General features: G+C 36.5%; 2 protein-coding genes across 3 annotated transcripts in view; both read right to left on the bottom strand.

The window, feature by feature from the left end:
• Positions 1 to 7,916, bottom strand: part of POC1B (POC1 centriolar protein B) — a 41,069-nt gene extending 33,153 nt beyond the window's left edge. For both annotated transcript variants that reach the window (XM_018080560.2, XM_018080561.2), the window contains exons 1-7: positions 7,720 to 7,916; positions 6,757 to 6,936; positions 5,526 to 5,633; positions 4,555 to 4,670; positions 4,037 to 4,170; positions 3,214 to 3,282; positions 379 to 531 (exon numbers count right to left, since the gene is read on the bottom strand). In XM_018080560.2, the coding sequence (XP_017936049.1) occupies positions 379 to 531; positions 3,214 to 3,282; positions 4,037 to 4,170; positions 4,555 to 4,670; positions 5,526 to 5,633; positions 6,757 to 6,936; positions 7,720 to 7,865 (906 nt within the window). In that variant the 5' untranslated portion in view covers positions 7,866 to 7,916. The remainder of the gene's footprint in view (positions 1 to 378; positions 532 to 3,213; positions 3,283 to 4,036; positions 4,171 to 4,554; positions 4,671 to 5,525; positions 5,634 to 6,756; positions 6,937 to 7,719) is intronic.
• Positions 7,917 to 11,345: 3,429 nt separating this feature from the next.
• GALNT4 (polypeptide N-acetylgalactosaminyltransferase 4) lies at positions 11,346 to 15,989 on the bottom strand. Its single transcript, XM_018080559.2, has one exon. It carries the CDS (start codon positions 15,913 to 15,915, stop codon positions 14,164 to 14,166), a length of 1,752 nt encoding a protein of 583 aa, XP_017936048.1. The 5' UTR covers positions 15,916 to 15,989; the 3' UTR covers positions 11,346 to 14,163.
• Between the last annotated feature and the right edge of the window lie 86 nt (positions 15,990 to 16,075).

The raw sequence follows: 16,075 nt of genomic DNA, 5'->3' as shown, positions 1-16,075 counted from the left end.
ATCTGACTTTCAGCAATAATGTCACTTTGTCCTGCTTATAATGATATATTTTGATTAGTATTCCAAAGTTCAATGCAGATTTAGATACCTTCTGCAACACTTGCCAAGTTACTTCACAAACCAGATCATCATCTATGTTTTTTCTAAATCAGATGTACAGACTTATATTAGAAGCATGAAAGGAATTTCAGCATAAATCTGACAGCATCAGCTAGTCTAGTAAACTTAATGTGGATTCATAAATTATGGTTGCTCCCAAAGTATTATACATAACAATAAAAAGCTCTCTGGTATACATAAAACACATTTAACTATAAATGCCAGACAGTCTGTACAAAAGCTTCTGGCTTCCTATATTAGATAACTTATTGCACTCACCTCAACTGACTGAAGTTTTTCATCATGGAGATGAGGTGATCTCGGGTAAATATCAAGAAGATGAGGAGGTTCATCAATATGTGTTCTTCTAAAATTGTGTTTAAGAACTTCTTTATAATCAAAAGAATCAAAGTTGGTTTTCCATAGTAATACCTGTAAGAAGCCATCATATCAGTAACTACTAGAAGCCTATTCAGTGCTCAAAACATAACTATTGAGTGAAGTCTGTTATTACTAATAGAGCACTACATCAGAATAAGCCTGCAGCGATCACTTAGTCTGATCCCTACAACACGGGCACTTCCCCAGAGTATCTTGTACTTCAAGTCTAAAAGATGTGGTTCAGTCTATTAAAAAAAAAAACAAACAATTCTAAAATATGTCCATAATCATAAAACAAAGGAAACTTCTGTCCCACTGGACCAAGTTATTTTTCTGACAAATCAAGTGGTCATACACTGTTAAGTTTCTGCCCCATATAAAGGCTTGCAGGTCTAATAAGAAAGTCTGAGGGCATAAGAGAAATGACAGAGTTCCACAGAGCACTAAAACACCTGGTTCCAGTGTTTTAGCATCAGGAATCTGTTTTCTGAACCTTGTCCAATTATACTCTAGGTAGAAACAATATACAACAGTCACACAATGGCCGAATGCAGAAGTGAGGTCACAGAATGGAGAGGTAGTCCAAAGATGTTCTATGCATTCAGTCTTATAGATATTCCAGGAAACCAAACCATAACACATCCTATATTTACAGTAAACCAACAGAGTGAGTCAAGAAGTCCCACAACTATTCTCCTGGCAGACCTGGAAAAGGGTTGTGGACAGATCAGTAAAATAGGATGTTTGTGGAATACATGTGCATATACACCAACAGAAAATGAACACCAAAGAATAAAGTTCTTATGTTTACTACAGATAAAGATATATACACTGGTAGTTACCTAACAGTGGTTAGCAATGAACATTTTAAACTTAGAAAAGTAAAAACTACACCAAAATAAGTAGCCCTCTCCCACCAAACCTTGCATAAAACAAAGGGAAAAACTTCAACAAATGCAGGAACGCCTCTTTTTAAGGTAACTAAACCCAGGATTCATTATCAGACTACTAAGACTACTTTTTTAATTCAACATTTAACTACGAAAGTGCTTCTTGATGAAACTGGATCTTCCTTCTCTTGCATTCAGCATGAAACCACTACATCAAACTGTTGAGAAACATGAGCCATCTTATAAATTTTTACCTACTCTCTCCATGATTCTGTGCACCACCAGCTCTACAGCATGGAACCAGGGCAGGAGAAAGGCAATGACATGACTGCACTGAACATGCCTGTTCATTCAGGGTGCCCCAAATTCAAAGGAAGTTTGAAATAAGACAGGCATTCCCAGGGCATGCTGGCATTCAACTGGGAGGCTGTGTCAGGCTTAATGCAATAGGTCCTTTCCATGATCAGAGCTTCCAGGTAACTCTTCAGTTATGTGACCGAGTTTAATACATGCACTTTGTTTCCTCTCAAGTTAAGTAAAATATACAAATCATCATAAAACTCAGATGAAGTACTCACGAAAGGTAAGGTCAACAATTTGAAATTACTTGGGAATCTAAGCTGCATCTTGTAATTTAAAAAAAAATCTTATTAAAAACTTTAGTATAGAAAAGAAAAGATTCTATTAGTGAGTGAAGAAATAAATCTCTTTCCCCGGTTCTTGGGGTTTGGTTTTTTTTTGGTTGTTTGGGCAGTTTTTAGCTGTTTGGGGTTTTCTGTTTTGTTTGGGTTTTTTTTCCACTTGTAAAATTACTGTTGGAAGTTTGACAACATTTTCACTTTTCCAGTAACTGCAAATATTGGCTGTGCTTCTTAATAAACACCTTGTGACAGAAAGCAAATTTTTTTTTCTTTTTCTTTGAGTTCTTTCAAGTCATTCCAGAAAAGTGTGCTACTGGAAGCAATAAGTAAAAACAAGAAACAGACTGCATTTCTTCTAATGTTACGGAAGTTTTTAATTGAAAATATTTATTATTTCAATAGCTGAAATTTATTTCAAACTCCGCGAAACAGAATATAAGCATGAATCATGGTAAATTCAAAAGTTCTTAATTTCTACATCATGGCTTTCTGTATCTACATTGAGCTTTTAGCTTTTTGTAACAGGAAACAATGGAAAAGACAACTAATATTAGGGAACATTTCACACTGAAAATTTAAGCCTAGTGCTACAAAAGTTCTTTCATTTGGAAAATGTAAAGACCTGATAGAGATGATTCCAATCTTGATAATATTTTTTTAATTGTGAGATTCATCACAGGAGATGAAGATTCATTATCTGACTTGTTGTTTAATTTATCTTTTTTATTTTAAATGCTCAAACAACTCTTCCCTATGTAAAATCCATTACTTCACTGTTTCACTGAAGCAAATTAGCAAAGCTAACACAGGACTATTTTTCCCCAGTTCTAGCCAAAGTTTTCCCAGTAATACAACTTAATTCTTACAATTACAGAGTACGGACTTTAAAAGAACCCAAAACCTAACAGAGCAGCTAGGCCTTAATACTAACTGCAACAAAACTACTTTGTTGACACTGAATTGCAACACTTAAAGTATTTTTATTTAAAAATCATTCCTTTATTTTAATATTCAAAATAGAAGTGGCCAATATTGTGGTCTGCTCCTCATCATAACATCCAGTGGAAAGTCTATATAACACACTAGTAGACAGAATGCATGTGAGTACACTGTAATTAGCACGTTACTGTGACATACCATATATAACTGCCATCCACTGCAACAAACATTAAGATATTCAGTTCAGAGACAATATCACAAACCTGAGCATCTGCTCCACCTGAGGCAAATTTTTCACCACCTTTTGAAAAAGCCACAGAAAGTACAGGTCCCTGGGGAAAAAAAAAAAGCATACAGTAAAAATACATTATTACTGTAATCATGGTACTTTAATGCAAAGAGAAAAACATTGATGCCATTACCTACTATAACATACTTTTCAATTTTAATAAAATAAGGAACAATTTTACTGAAGTGAAATTTTTGCCAAACAATTTCATTGAAGAGTTAATATTGCACTTTTTAGTTAGATGCTGCATTACAATTACTATAATCAATACTAGGAAAATAGTGGCATTTTCATTAGATTTTATACTTCAACTCTGCAACAAAAAATTACAAAATATATATTATATTACTCAAGGCTATGTGTTTGATTCATTATCAAAAATACGGTTTGTTTTGCATAAGAGGAAAGGGAGGAAATGCCTGACATCCTTCACCAAAGTTGTCTTCTGTAAGCTTCTCCCTCCTTAGAAAGCACTGTTTTTCAACAGGCAAAAAGACTAAGTGCCAAATAACATGATTATGAAAATCAAGAGTGGATTTTTAATTAATTCAGAACATGAGCTATTACTTAACATTAAGCATGTAACCTTGACAGATAAAAAGCATGGCCACAGGTAAAACCGATGCATATCCTTAACCACTTGTAATAAGGTGCATTAATACAACAACTTGCTGTCCACTAAAGTTCATCCACAAGTTGTAAGATACCAGACACAACAGCATAAACGTTACTTTCTCTTTGAAAAGATACTGAACAACCTGTTAAGATCTCCACTTAAAGGGGATTATTGTGTATACCTTGTGTCCATGGAGAGTGTAAATAAGTCTTTCTTCTAAGAGGTCCAGAATCTTAAGGGTACCATCAGTAGAAGCAGTGATGAGGTAGTTACCAGAAGGATGGAATGATACACAGTTAACCCCTGCTCTGTGAACTAATTTACAGAAGACAATATTCAAAGGCTGTAGATATCTAGTAAGAAGAAGAAATGTACACTTTATTTCTTTGCTCTTTTCTACTTCCCGAAGAACAGCCCTCTTCATTTAAGGGAAAAACAACCAAAGTGCTGGGGCATAGCAGACTCTCCAAAGTATTTGCTTAGTTCTGTTCGAAAAATTAAGAGATGCAAAGAAATAAAAAGGATTCAGATTGGATTTTTAGGGTTGTGAGACTACAAGAAGATACTTACAATATGCCAATATGACTTGTTTGTCCACTTTTCCCAGTAAGGAATGAAATAATATACTCTTAATAAATCACATTTCATTGCAAAGAGCTCCCTTGTAAAGAAAATGAAACTTAACTACATTGCTTTTACCTTTGAAATGCTGCAGTAGCTTGTTTATTCGAATATCCCACAGTTTCACTGTATGATTGGAACCTGCAGAAACTATACACGTTCCACTTGGGTTGAAATCCACAAAATTTACAAATCTAAATATAATTAATGAAAACAGATTGATTATGTGTTTCCATAGAAATATTTAGGCATGTATATATATATATATATATAAAACCCACAATATTAACATTAAGTCGCCAAAAACTTGTGTGAAATCCACATGTATGGAAACTCAAGGCATTTCAAGTAACTGAAATAAGCATAAGAAAACAAGATGTGCTTGATAAATCAGACTGTATAATGTGGCTTCAGAGTTTGTGCTGGAGTATAAAGTCCCTAGAAGATAGTGCTGCAAAGAGTTTGTAAGCAACAAGTAAAATAATTATGTCTAAAACCTGAATATCTAGCTATAACAATATTTTAAATTAGTAAAAAGGATGAAGGCAGCCATGAAACCAGCAAAGCACATATACAAGATATATATTCCACTGACTTGTTAATTAAAGCTCTGTTTCCAAGATGTTTAAGAAAACGGCATGTAAGTAAAAGCAAGTATTTTTTATATTTAAAGAAAGGCAGACCACTGAAGCTAACAGACTATTTTTTTCATCAACAAATGGAAAATTCTCCAACTGTTCTTCTTGTTGAAGCATCCAATATCAAAAAGCATTATTAAAATGGAGGGAAAACATGAAAACATTCCAAAAATCCAAGAATAACCCCACTTCTGCCCGGACTATTTCTTGATTGCTGGAAAACAGCTGGATAAGTGCAGCCAGTTAACCTCTTCAGAAGAACTCTATATGAATTATTTTACTTCACGTGGATGGTAGAAGTTTGATCTATTTTCAGATTTAACATATACAGATGTTAATATCACAGAAGATGCATTTAATCTCATTAAAATGACAAATTTACATTCCTCCTTTTTTTCTAGTAACACTTACCCTTCATAATCTGAGAAGCTATTAATACAAGTTTTATTTCTTGTATCCCAGATCTTAACAGATTTATCCTCACTGCAAGATGCTATTATTCTTCCGTCAGGTGAAAATCTGGAACATGCAAGTGAATACATTATTAAACAGCTGATACTACCTAGATGAGCATTAGAGACATAAGTCTCAAAATACCAGAGCCAAGAAAGCCCATTTGAAATAAAGATGTGTAACATTTAAAGGACATTTGAATGTCTCATATTTCTCAGGGAGTAATAAAACTGGAAAGCTTCTCCCCTCACTCTTCCCCCCTTCATTTCACAATCAACTACAATTAAAAACAGAGCCATAAACAAGAGAAAGAGAGGGGTAAGGGAGGAAGGTAGCAGCAGCCTAAGGATGTCACTTTAGATGCCGAGGATATTACTATAGAAAACTATAGGCAAAAGACAAAGAGGACACAGTAGAACCTTGTGTTCCATTTTAACCTACATATATGTTCTCCTCTGAGTTCCCCCTAGACTTACAAATTGTTAGCAAAGCATTCACAATTACTCCCAGACTAGTAGACTAGGTTTTTTAAATAGTAAAACTGATTTGTGTAGAATTTCCTCAAGCATTATTTTTTCACATCTTGAGCAACTGCACAAGGAAATTAGAAAACTGTTCAAGAACTTCCACATGCGATTTCCTAGAGCTTTGCTTTTTCTTTTCAACAATCGGATACTTTGAAACTTTGTAGGGCTCTGCACTTCACCATGGTTAAGTTTTTTTCTCAAGAGGTTTAAATCAGGTATCTCTTAGCTGTAAATTGCCCATCAATATGGCAAAAAGGAAAAGGAAAACCAGCAAAGAACAAGAATAGTTGAGAAAACCCTTACCACGCATAATAAATCTAAAAACAAGTGAATGCTGTGAAATAAGTTAATACAGCATGAAAACAAACACGACTGGGGAAAGACAGGATACAGAAGACCGTGTTGGTCCTTTAAAGTAAAAGAATTAATATACAGCAACAGATTTAATATGTACACATTAACACAGAGCAAGCTTTCATACTTCAACTAGGAGATATATACAAAACTTGTGTAAATAAGATTGCTTGATTAAAATTTAATTATTACTGATAGATAATCATTTGTCTTTCACAGATTTTTCTTCCCTTAGTTCTACCTTGGGACATAAAAACACCTTGTTAGGAGTTCTTCTACTTTACCAAGAGAATAAAAATAACACTTACTTGGCACAGAGAACCCAATGAGTGTGTTGGAACAGGGTAAACAAAAGGCGCTGACTGCAAACACTCCATATTTTTATTGATTTATCATTGGATGCTGAAACTAGAGAGCAGCCATCATGGGAGAAGCTCACACTACGAACAGATGCTGTATGACCTTTCAATACTGATGATTCTCCATGACTAAGAGGGTAGGGAGGAAAAGAAACAAAACCCCAAACACCAAGTCATGAATCACAACTATATTAAAGAGTTTAAAACCCCAAAAACTCAATGTTAACATATTTAGAATCTCACCCAAATGAAAAAGCAGCATATAGAGGCTAAATCTTAGTGTCACCATTATTTTTTACTTATTCCAATATTAATTATTAGAATAACATTCTTTTAATTGCATTTAATATGACACAATTTTAGAGAACTGTACAAATAACGAGAAGCATTAACCTTTAGTACCATTAGCATTAATATTTAAAAGAGAATTTTTTATACAGAAATCTACAAAATGCTTAAAAGTTAAAGTAACATCCATTTTTCTAAGATGATTTCGAATTGCTCATAATCACTACTACTTAAGAACAGTGTAATAAGGCAAGTAGATTAAAAATGGGTTTTTTTCCAAAAAGCCATTTTGCTTCTTTCATCACTTCTCTCCCCAAAATGAAGTGCAGCCATGCAATCCTTACTAAAATATAATCTTTAATCCAGACAAATACTACCAAGCATAGTCCTACACACATGAAATTGTGACCTTTGAATTGCTACATTTTTCTTTTGAAACTACAGCATATTCAGTAAAGAACAAAGTAACACAGTAAAGAACTGTGCTATTTGTGCTCCCTGATCTCTGTTTCTGTCAAAGCCCAGGCATGTGGGAAGGAAAAAGAAACTTCTCTTGAGCAGACTCCAGTATTCACATTGCACTTCAATGAAACACATACCATAACAATGCCTGGTTATACTCACATGCAAGGAACCCATAGTCTGACAGTACGATCTTGAGAAGATGAAGCCAGTAGCTGCCCATCTGGTGAGAACTCTACACTGGTCACTGCTTCCACATGGCCCACAAATCTGTAAGCTCTGCATCGTGTCTTCAGCTTCCACACCATAAGAAACCTATCCAAAGAGCAGGTAGCTGGCAAGAAGTAAAAGATATTAGGAGTCTCTTCACTGTTCTTATAAAAATCAGAGCTAATGGTTATGGATTAGGATTCAGCAGTGAATTTACTGAGTCTTAGGGGGAAGGAGGAGCTGTTGGGTTTTAATGGATACTTGACCTGAGCAGAAGCCTGGCAGCAAACAATGCCAAAATCAGGCTTTTTAAAGGTTATCACAAGACTGGGAGGAGTAAAGGATAATACCTAACAGGCAGCTCTCTCACATACTAAGCAAACCACCTTGCAAGTACTTGGAAGATACAGAACAAAAAATCCAAAGCATCATTAAGTACGAATCCAGACTGGTGTTACCAAATACTAAGACAAATAGACAAACTCTTCAGTAATGTCATTTTGATCTCTGAGATGAAATTTGTTTCAAGGATCAAGTGTTTAATTCTGAAAAAACAAGACAACTTGAACTCAAGACATGATTTCTAACACTTCAGATATCTACACTAAAGATATCCATATATGATAATTCTATAATCCTATTTAAGTACTGATTTTATAATACTAATATTTGCCTAGTTCAAAACACAATGTAAAGTTGTCAGTCTGATAATAGAAAGAACTTTTTTTTCTTTGCAGTCACTTTACAGGTGGATCATACTATCTACATCTGAAAAGGCAAGTATAACTTCTACCAGAGTTTGATCATTTTCAGGAAACTATATGCAGCAAAGGGAATAAGTAGCTGAATTAAACTGGCATGTGTGATATTCTTACGTCCCTATTATCTTCATCTCTGCTGCCAGTACGTAGGACATAAATAAACAAGGTATTCACACACCATCCCTCATCTATAAATTCCTACCCCTAGTAGAGAAAAGGAGGGAGAGGAAGAACAGAGACCTCCTAGAAGTTGAAGAGGACATGAGGAGAATGGCTCTTCTCTTCCTAGCCTCTTTCAAGCACCAACACAGCACAAAGGAATTGAGTTTCTTATCATGAGTGTCAAGGCAATCCTCAAACAAAATGCTAAAATATAAAATATTAGATATTAAATTATCTTTATGAATTTGATACAGAAATATTATTTTTATTGCCCAAAGACTAGCCTCTGCTAAAAGACATGAGACCAGGCTATCTCTATGCCCATATCAATAGACCTATATTTGACAAATATATACAGGATATTTTCCCCCTGCTTCAATTTTTCAGAACTCTATTTTATAGCAGGTTCTTTCTAATTGAAAGAATTTCTTTTTCACTTTGATTCAGAAAAATGGAATCTAGAGTGGCATAAATATGAAAGGAAAAAGTGAAATGTAAGCTAAAATAGAATTCAAAGGTATCAAGTTGGAAATGTGAAACAGACAAGACTGATGGTTTCTCAAACAAATAATTAAGGAACTACCAAATACCTGTGGTACCTTATGAACTGCATGAAGGCTGTGCAATACCAGCTGTTTCTGCTTTCAGTTCTAAAAACTGAATATTCTTTGAAAGATGACAGTACAATACATTCAAAGCCTGGTTTCTTGTAGCTTGCTTGCTCACAGATGGGTTATCCCCAAGGTTAATGAGACACAAGCAGTGACCTGAAGTTCTTTCTGGGGTACATCCACCATCATCTTCCTTGTTTTCCCTCTGGACTATGCTGCCTATGCTTTCACAGCATCCTCTCTCCATCCTTATGTATATGTCTCTTTTGAAACCACCTGCCCATTACCATGACACACAAAGACTATTACTATCTCTAATAAGCAGTTCCAGCCCAGCCAACACCACCCCAGAGGTGATGGAGGGAAGAAGGTTCAGGATTTGCACAGAAAAGGGTGAGTAACTGACAGACCCGTTACAGAAATATTTTCCTAAGGCACACGGGCTGATGTCACTCTATATTTGAACACCATGGGAGAGACAAAGAAACTCTAAGTCAAAACTCTACATCTATATTGAACTTTGGCCCCTATCCTGCCAGAGAAATCAGTCCCTTAATATTAATGAGGCTCAGCCAAGCCAAACTATTCCCTGTTCAAGTGGGTTGAAAAAGACTTTGGTGCATATGGCTAACACCCAAGCATTTCACTGTAATGGTAGACGTTTCACCTTAACTAACCACAAGCAGAAAATACAAGAGTACATAGTATGCTGCCAGCAATACTAATTTTAAAACCAGTTTTATCCATGAAAATGTACTTTGATCAAGTAAATGTCACTATTTCTTTTTATTCCATTCTAAGGGCTTTTGCCTACTTTATAAGAATGCTGCTTCTCCAATTTACTCAAGCACAGTACTTTAAGGCTGCACAGATGATGCATTCTGACAGCATTTACTCAGTATATCAGCACCCTTTATTTTGGTGACTTTCAGTCACCAAATCACCACTAAATAGTCCAGAACAGATCTCCAAGGCTAATTTAAAGTACTGGATCTGAAACAAAAGAAATACAGAAGGTCCATAAGAATTTTTTAGGATGTGCCATAGCACAAATAGGTCTATTGCTCCTCAGAGAACACATGACACAACCAGAACCATGTTTAGAGACGTCCTTGCTATGAAAATATTTGATCAATTGCAAAATACAACTAAAAAGTAGAAAGCTGAAAATTCACACTGAGCTGAATCCAATATGCAACTTAGTCCAGTTTCTAGCCCGAGTGTCTTTTTTTTTTTTAAACATCAGTGCTTCTGTACACATGCAAGTATAGCTGATAAGTCACCAGGTAATTTGATTTTCTGCTGATGAGCCATAACAGAATTGAACACCTAAGAATAAAGATTTGGCCTTAGGCAAAGGCCAAGTTTACACACCACTTTGGTGCAGATCTCTAAACAGATATCTGAGCTTCAGGTATGCCACAAAAAAAATTTTGTGGTATTTGCAATGAAACAAAGTTCAATTTATAAATTGTGACTGTATACTATGGTATACATTTTCATATATACCCACATATATATGAAGACACAAGTTACTGTAATACAGAATTACCATTTCACTCACACAGTACCACAGTGGTGACAAAGAAAATTGTGCAAAGATCAGAAGAGACAAACTCAGCAGGTTTTAACACCTAGATGTACCTCTCTCAAAGTAAGCATCTCTAATATAATTAATTGCTCAGTGCAAGAGTTACAGGGCAGATGGAATACAGGGCTGTGCACATGATGGGTGTGTGAACATTCAAATATCACCACTACCAACAACCCCACACACTTTACAGAAACTTTGCAACTCTCAGTGTCATAAGGTGTAACATCACAATACAAACATGTTTGTGAATTGCAAGATTTCCTACTTGGCAAAAAACAATTATTAATTGAACTTCAGTCAAGAAAGCCAATCTGGAATTCTAAGCACAGTGGATAAAACACAAGGAACTTCTAATAACTCACATAAGTTCAAGTTCATGACAGTTTTTATCACACACTGTATACATTACACAAGAGAAAGAGAACTGAAGAGTCAGCACACTAGTAAACATTTAATTGTCATTCTGGATTTTATTTTTTAATAGAAACCCCAAAGCCCTCCACATTTATTCAGTGTTAAGTTTACATTCAATTTTTTTAAGTCACTTAGAATCAGTAGTTTAAAATATGTACAAGCGTTTCCCAAATTTTCAAAGTCTAAAAGAATAGAAAACCATTCAGAGTTTCAGATTTTCCAGAAATCTATACATACTGAAATATAACTGGAGTATTTCTGTAGAGTTGCCGCAACTCAATTCAAAACTAGTTGAACTTGAAATGGCAAGGTAGGTTTTCTTTCTCTTATTTTTTTTTCTCTCCTTCTCTAGTCCCTCCTCCTTTTATTCCCATATTTCTTACTCCCATCAGGAAGATTCTTTTTTCAGGGCTTCCACTTTTTTTTCCCAATTAGTTTATAAATAACTCCAAAAATAGAATGGGAGGTCATGGGGAGGAAGGAGGGTTTAGATACATACAGAGAGAATAACTTTCAAACTAAGAGGCAGATTCACTTAAAATTATTGCTTAAATAGATAAGGAACACTTTGAATGTCAGTTTTAACATGAAGGTAGTTGTTTATAGGAAATGCAGTTTTTACCAAGTGCTAAAAAAGTTAACTGTATAAAACTTGCATAGTCTACATTCACACCATTTAATTGCTTTCATCTGAGGAAACATGCATTGCATATACAACTCGTGACCTGCCATACAGGAGAACCTCGGCCTTCTTCCTGTCATTTCTATTGAATATAACAATCTACAGCAAGCTTTTCAGAAAAGCACATACTTTATTTAATTAACTGCTCCAGTACATAATGACTGGCTGCCTTTTAAAATTTGATAAATGATTCATAACTTGCAGGTTCAGAAAAGAATTCCTTACTGCAGAGTGGAATGGAATTTTTCAGGAACGTTTCCCTTATGTAGCAAAAAGTTCCTTTAAAAAAAAAAAATAAAAACAGAAAAAAAAGTTTAGTGAAAAAAAAGAAAAAGATATTAAACTGCAAGTAACTGCCTAAAAATAAGTTAAGGACTTAACCCATGCCACACAGTGGCAAGCATTTTTAGCATGATTCAATTCTACATCCCAAGCTCCACATTTTCTTCTTCCGTTCCGCCTGCTTCCACCCAAACCTCTCAATGCTTTCAAACCACTAAGATTTAAAAATACATCTTAATTTACTCTTCCTTTATTCTTGGCAAAACTTCAACTACATCAGGTCTCACCCCTTTTTAACCTTTCTACCTACTAACACCTGCAGCAAATGCACACCCACTTTCTCACTAACTTGAGTTCCTACCTACCAGCCCCATGTCAAGAATTACTACACTGTGGCTACTGAAGAATATTTATCACTTCAGTGAAAGCAATCAAAAAAGTTGGAATGCCCAAAATATTAAGAAAAGTGTTCAACTTAAATCATATAAATCACATAAATCTAAAAAACAGATACTAACACAAGATTTTTCTTCAAACACACAATATATCTATCACATCTACCATCTATAATCACGCTCAAAACAGATTAATGACATGATTCAAGAATCAATATTCTTCAGAACTCAGCATAACAGGATAGACAAAACATTCTGAATAAGCCATTCCGTGGCTTAAACAGCTTCCCCACAAATCTTGTTTTCCTCCAAGCTGTCTTTTTTTTGCCTTTACAACTCCCCTCATGTCAGCAATGCCAGCTTCTTAACCTCATCCAAGGTCTCCTGTGCTACTGCTGTAACTAGAAAGAGGCAGCTTATGCTGCATTATTTCAAAACTCTGTCTAGGACTGATCCATGCCAGCTGTTGCCATAACACAAAACAGCCCAAGTTTTCCTCTGTTACCTTCCTCTCCTCCACTGACAGAACAAATGAAAAAAAAAAAAAGGGATACATGGTCTAGAACACAAGTTTTGTGTTCCTAGGATGTGAGGCTGAACATGGAAAAGCTTACACAGAGGCAATGTAAATATTAAATATACAGCTAAGAAAACATAGTACCTAATGCAATTCTGTGCTTTCTTTCCTTCTCCACTACCTTTAAACAGAATTCTTAGTTGTTGCCATCCCTATTTTTTCCCATTTGTGGTACCATTAGCATGTCCTTGGTTCCTCTGCCACCACACTCTTCTCTAAATGCATGAGGGCTCTTGACTAACACCCACGAGGTAAGATTTTTACAACAGGTACGACATCGCAAAGCAGTGCCAAAGCCCATCTACTAAATAAACTTCCTGTTCTTCTATGTAACAAGCTAGTTGTTACCCTTAACAGCATGTACATTCCTAGAAAAATGCAGAATATTACAAGGCTTAGATTCAGTTTTCCACATCAATGTCCATTCAATCACATGCCTTACTTATGGTGTTAGACACATGTTATAACGTATCTGCAACACAGGTCAGCTAATACCACTGCAAGAACCCTAACTTTTACTTCTGTAAGTAAAGATTCGTTACTTTAATGTAACGTGATCTTGCAGGATTATTGCATAATTTTTTTTTTATTAAGCCAAAAAAACCCTGTCTTAGTCCACTCAAAAGCCTTTGTTTTACCATAGGCAAGACAGGCCAAAGTAAGAAAATAGTGAATCAAAATTTTACAAAAATAAAAGGCATTAGATCTGTATTTCATGTTTTAGAAACCAAACTCCAGGATTTACTTTTGCTTTCTATACAATTGATCACAAGAGATAGTTTCTACACCACTACAGACACATCTGAAAACATTCCAAAGTATTCAATCAAATGTTGCTATCTGTTCATGCACGTAAAAACTTTGGAGATTACTCCAAAAACCTTGGAGAGTCCATTCAATTCATACTACCAGCAGTGATTATTTCTCAAATTTCCACATCTGGTTTTTATCTGCAGCATTACAAGTTCTCATCTGCACATCTGCACGTCCCCCAGTTGTACGATAAGCAGTAAGGCACTTCCCTGAATGAGGATGATAAATAGTCCCATCTTCTTTGAAATGCCAGATAATAATTTGTGGCACAGGAGAACCATCTTTTGGGCAGCTCCTCATACCAATGAAGTCTTCATGTTCAGGAACTTCAGCACATAGCTCAGTTACAGAGTTAAATCTAATCTCCTGATTTGATGTATATTCAAAAAACTGGTTGCCTCCCTGACCATGACAGCCAAAGAGAGAAAGGTGAGACCCAGTAGGATTATGTTCTTGTAAGACATAGTCAAGGCACTCTGAAGATATTCCTGTGCTGCGGATAGCACCATGCCAGCCAGGACGATCTTCTGGTACATGCAACTCAGCAAATACATTTTTTAAATACCAGTTAAAACTCTTGCATTTCAAACGCTCTCTAAGTATCTTTCTCTCAGAAATATCTCCATAGTTTTCTTTTCTTGCTGATGGATTTCTGTTGTAAAAGTGATCTTTGAACTCATCCATCCACACCTCAGCAGCACGTGCCGTGTTCTGAAGGAAATTTGGTCTAGCATAGGGTGCACGCTTTGGAAACACATGACCCACATGGGAGCATGGATGAATTTCCAACACGCCTCCACACTGCCAAACCCTAAATGATAATTCTAAGTTCTCCCCTCCCCAAACATCCATTCCTGTATCATAGGTACCCAGGTACTCAAAATATTTCTTGCTGACAGCAAACAAGCCACCAGCCATAGTTGGGGATCTGATTGGGTCGGTTTCATATTTGCGCCTGAGACGTTCATGTTTAGGCACCGAGTGCCACTGGAATGTCAGACGCCAGTCAAAGCCCCCAATCATGGGCTCTGCTGTTTGCATGTAGTATTCAAATGTTTTCCAGTCAATGGTGTCAATGACAGGACAAACAATAACAGTCTCATTCTCAGCAATCCTCTCGAGCAATGGTTCCAGCCAGCCAGAGACACATTCACAGTGACAATCGAGGAATGTGAGGACATCACCAGTAGCAAAGGTAGCGCCAATTAAACGTGCACGAACTAATCCTTCTCGTTTGTTGGTTCTTATCAAGCGAACTCTTTTCAGACTGCTTATGTATTTTTCAAGTTCAGCCTTCAAATAAGTTTTATCGCTCAGGTCATCCACCAGTATAATTTCTTTCAGAAGCACTGAAGGTGATGTTTCAAGAACACTATGTATCGTCCGCAGCAGTGTTGACCAGGCTTCATTGTAAAAAGCAATTATAACAGACGTAGTGGGCAGTCTTCTGTAGTCATAAGATTTAGTCTTACAACCACTCAGTCGATTATCTTCAATGTGCCGGTGGAGAGAGATTTTATCACTCAAATAAATATTAATTGCATACTTCTCGATCAGCTCTTCTTCCTGTTTCTTTTCCTCAGGACTCAGCTGCGGGCGAGAGGGTTTACCCCATTCTCCTGGGGCATGAGGATCAGGCGGGGGTTTGTCATAAACTGGACGAGCCAAATCTACAGCTTCTTCTGCTCTGTCAGAAAAGCGCCTCTCCCATTTCCCTTTAGTGATGCTCTCTCCGGCGAGGGAGGCACCGAAGGAAGAAACCGACAGCTCGACCACAAAGTAAGCGATCGTCAAGAAGCCGAGGAACATGCAGCTTTTACGGACCCACGTCCATCTTCTCGCCAGACGGATCCTCATCGTAGGTGGTTAAAAGCAGCTAGTAACAGAGAGGGGCTCCGTGAAGTCCTGTCGGCTCCCTCCGCGCCCCCGGGGCGGAGGGGAGCGCAGGCACTCCCAGCTGTGGGCTCGGGCCGCCGGCAGTTTGCAGCAGTCCGGCCGCGGCGGGCCCGGCAGATTC

This window comes from Manacus vitellinus, unplaced genomic scaffold (genome assembly GCF_001715985.3).
Source record: "Manacus vitellinus isolate BGI_N305 unplaced genomic scaffold, ASM171598v3 scaffold_5_pilon, whole genome shotgun sequence".
Lineage (NCBI taxonomy): Eukaryota > Metazoa > Chordata > Aves > Passeriformes > Pipridae > Manacus > Manacus vitellinus.
This window is presented reverse-complemented; position numbering and strand designations above follow the sequence as displayed.

Bases quoted from the DNA above. Each gene is read 5' to 3' on its own strand.
- GALNT4 (XM_018080559.2), bottom strand. From the start codon at position 15,915: ATGAGGATCCGTCTGGCGAGAAGATGGACGTGGGTCCGTAAAAGCTGC.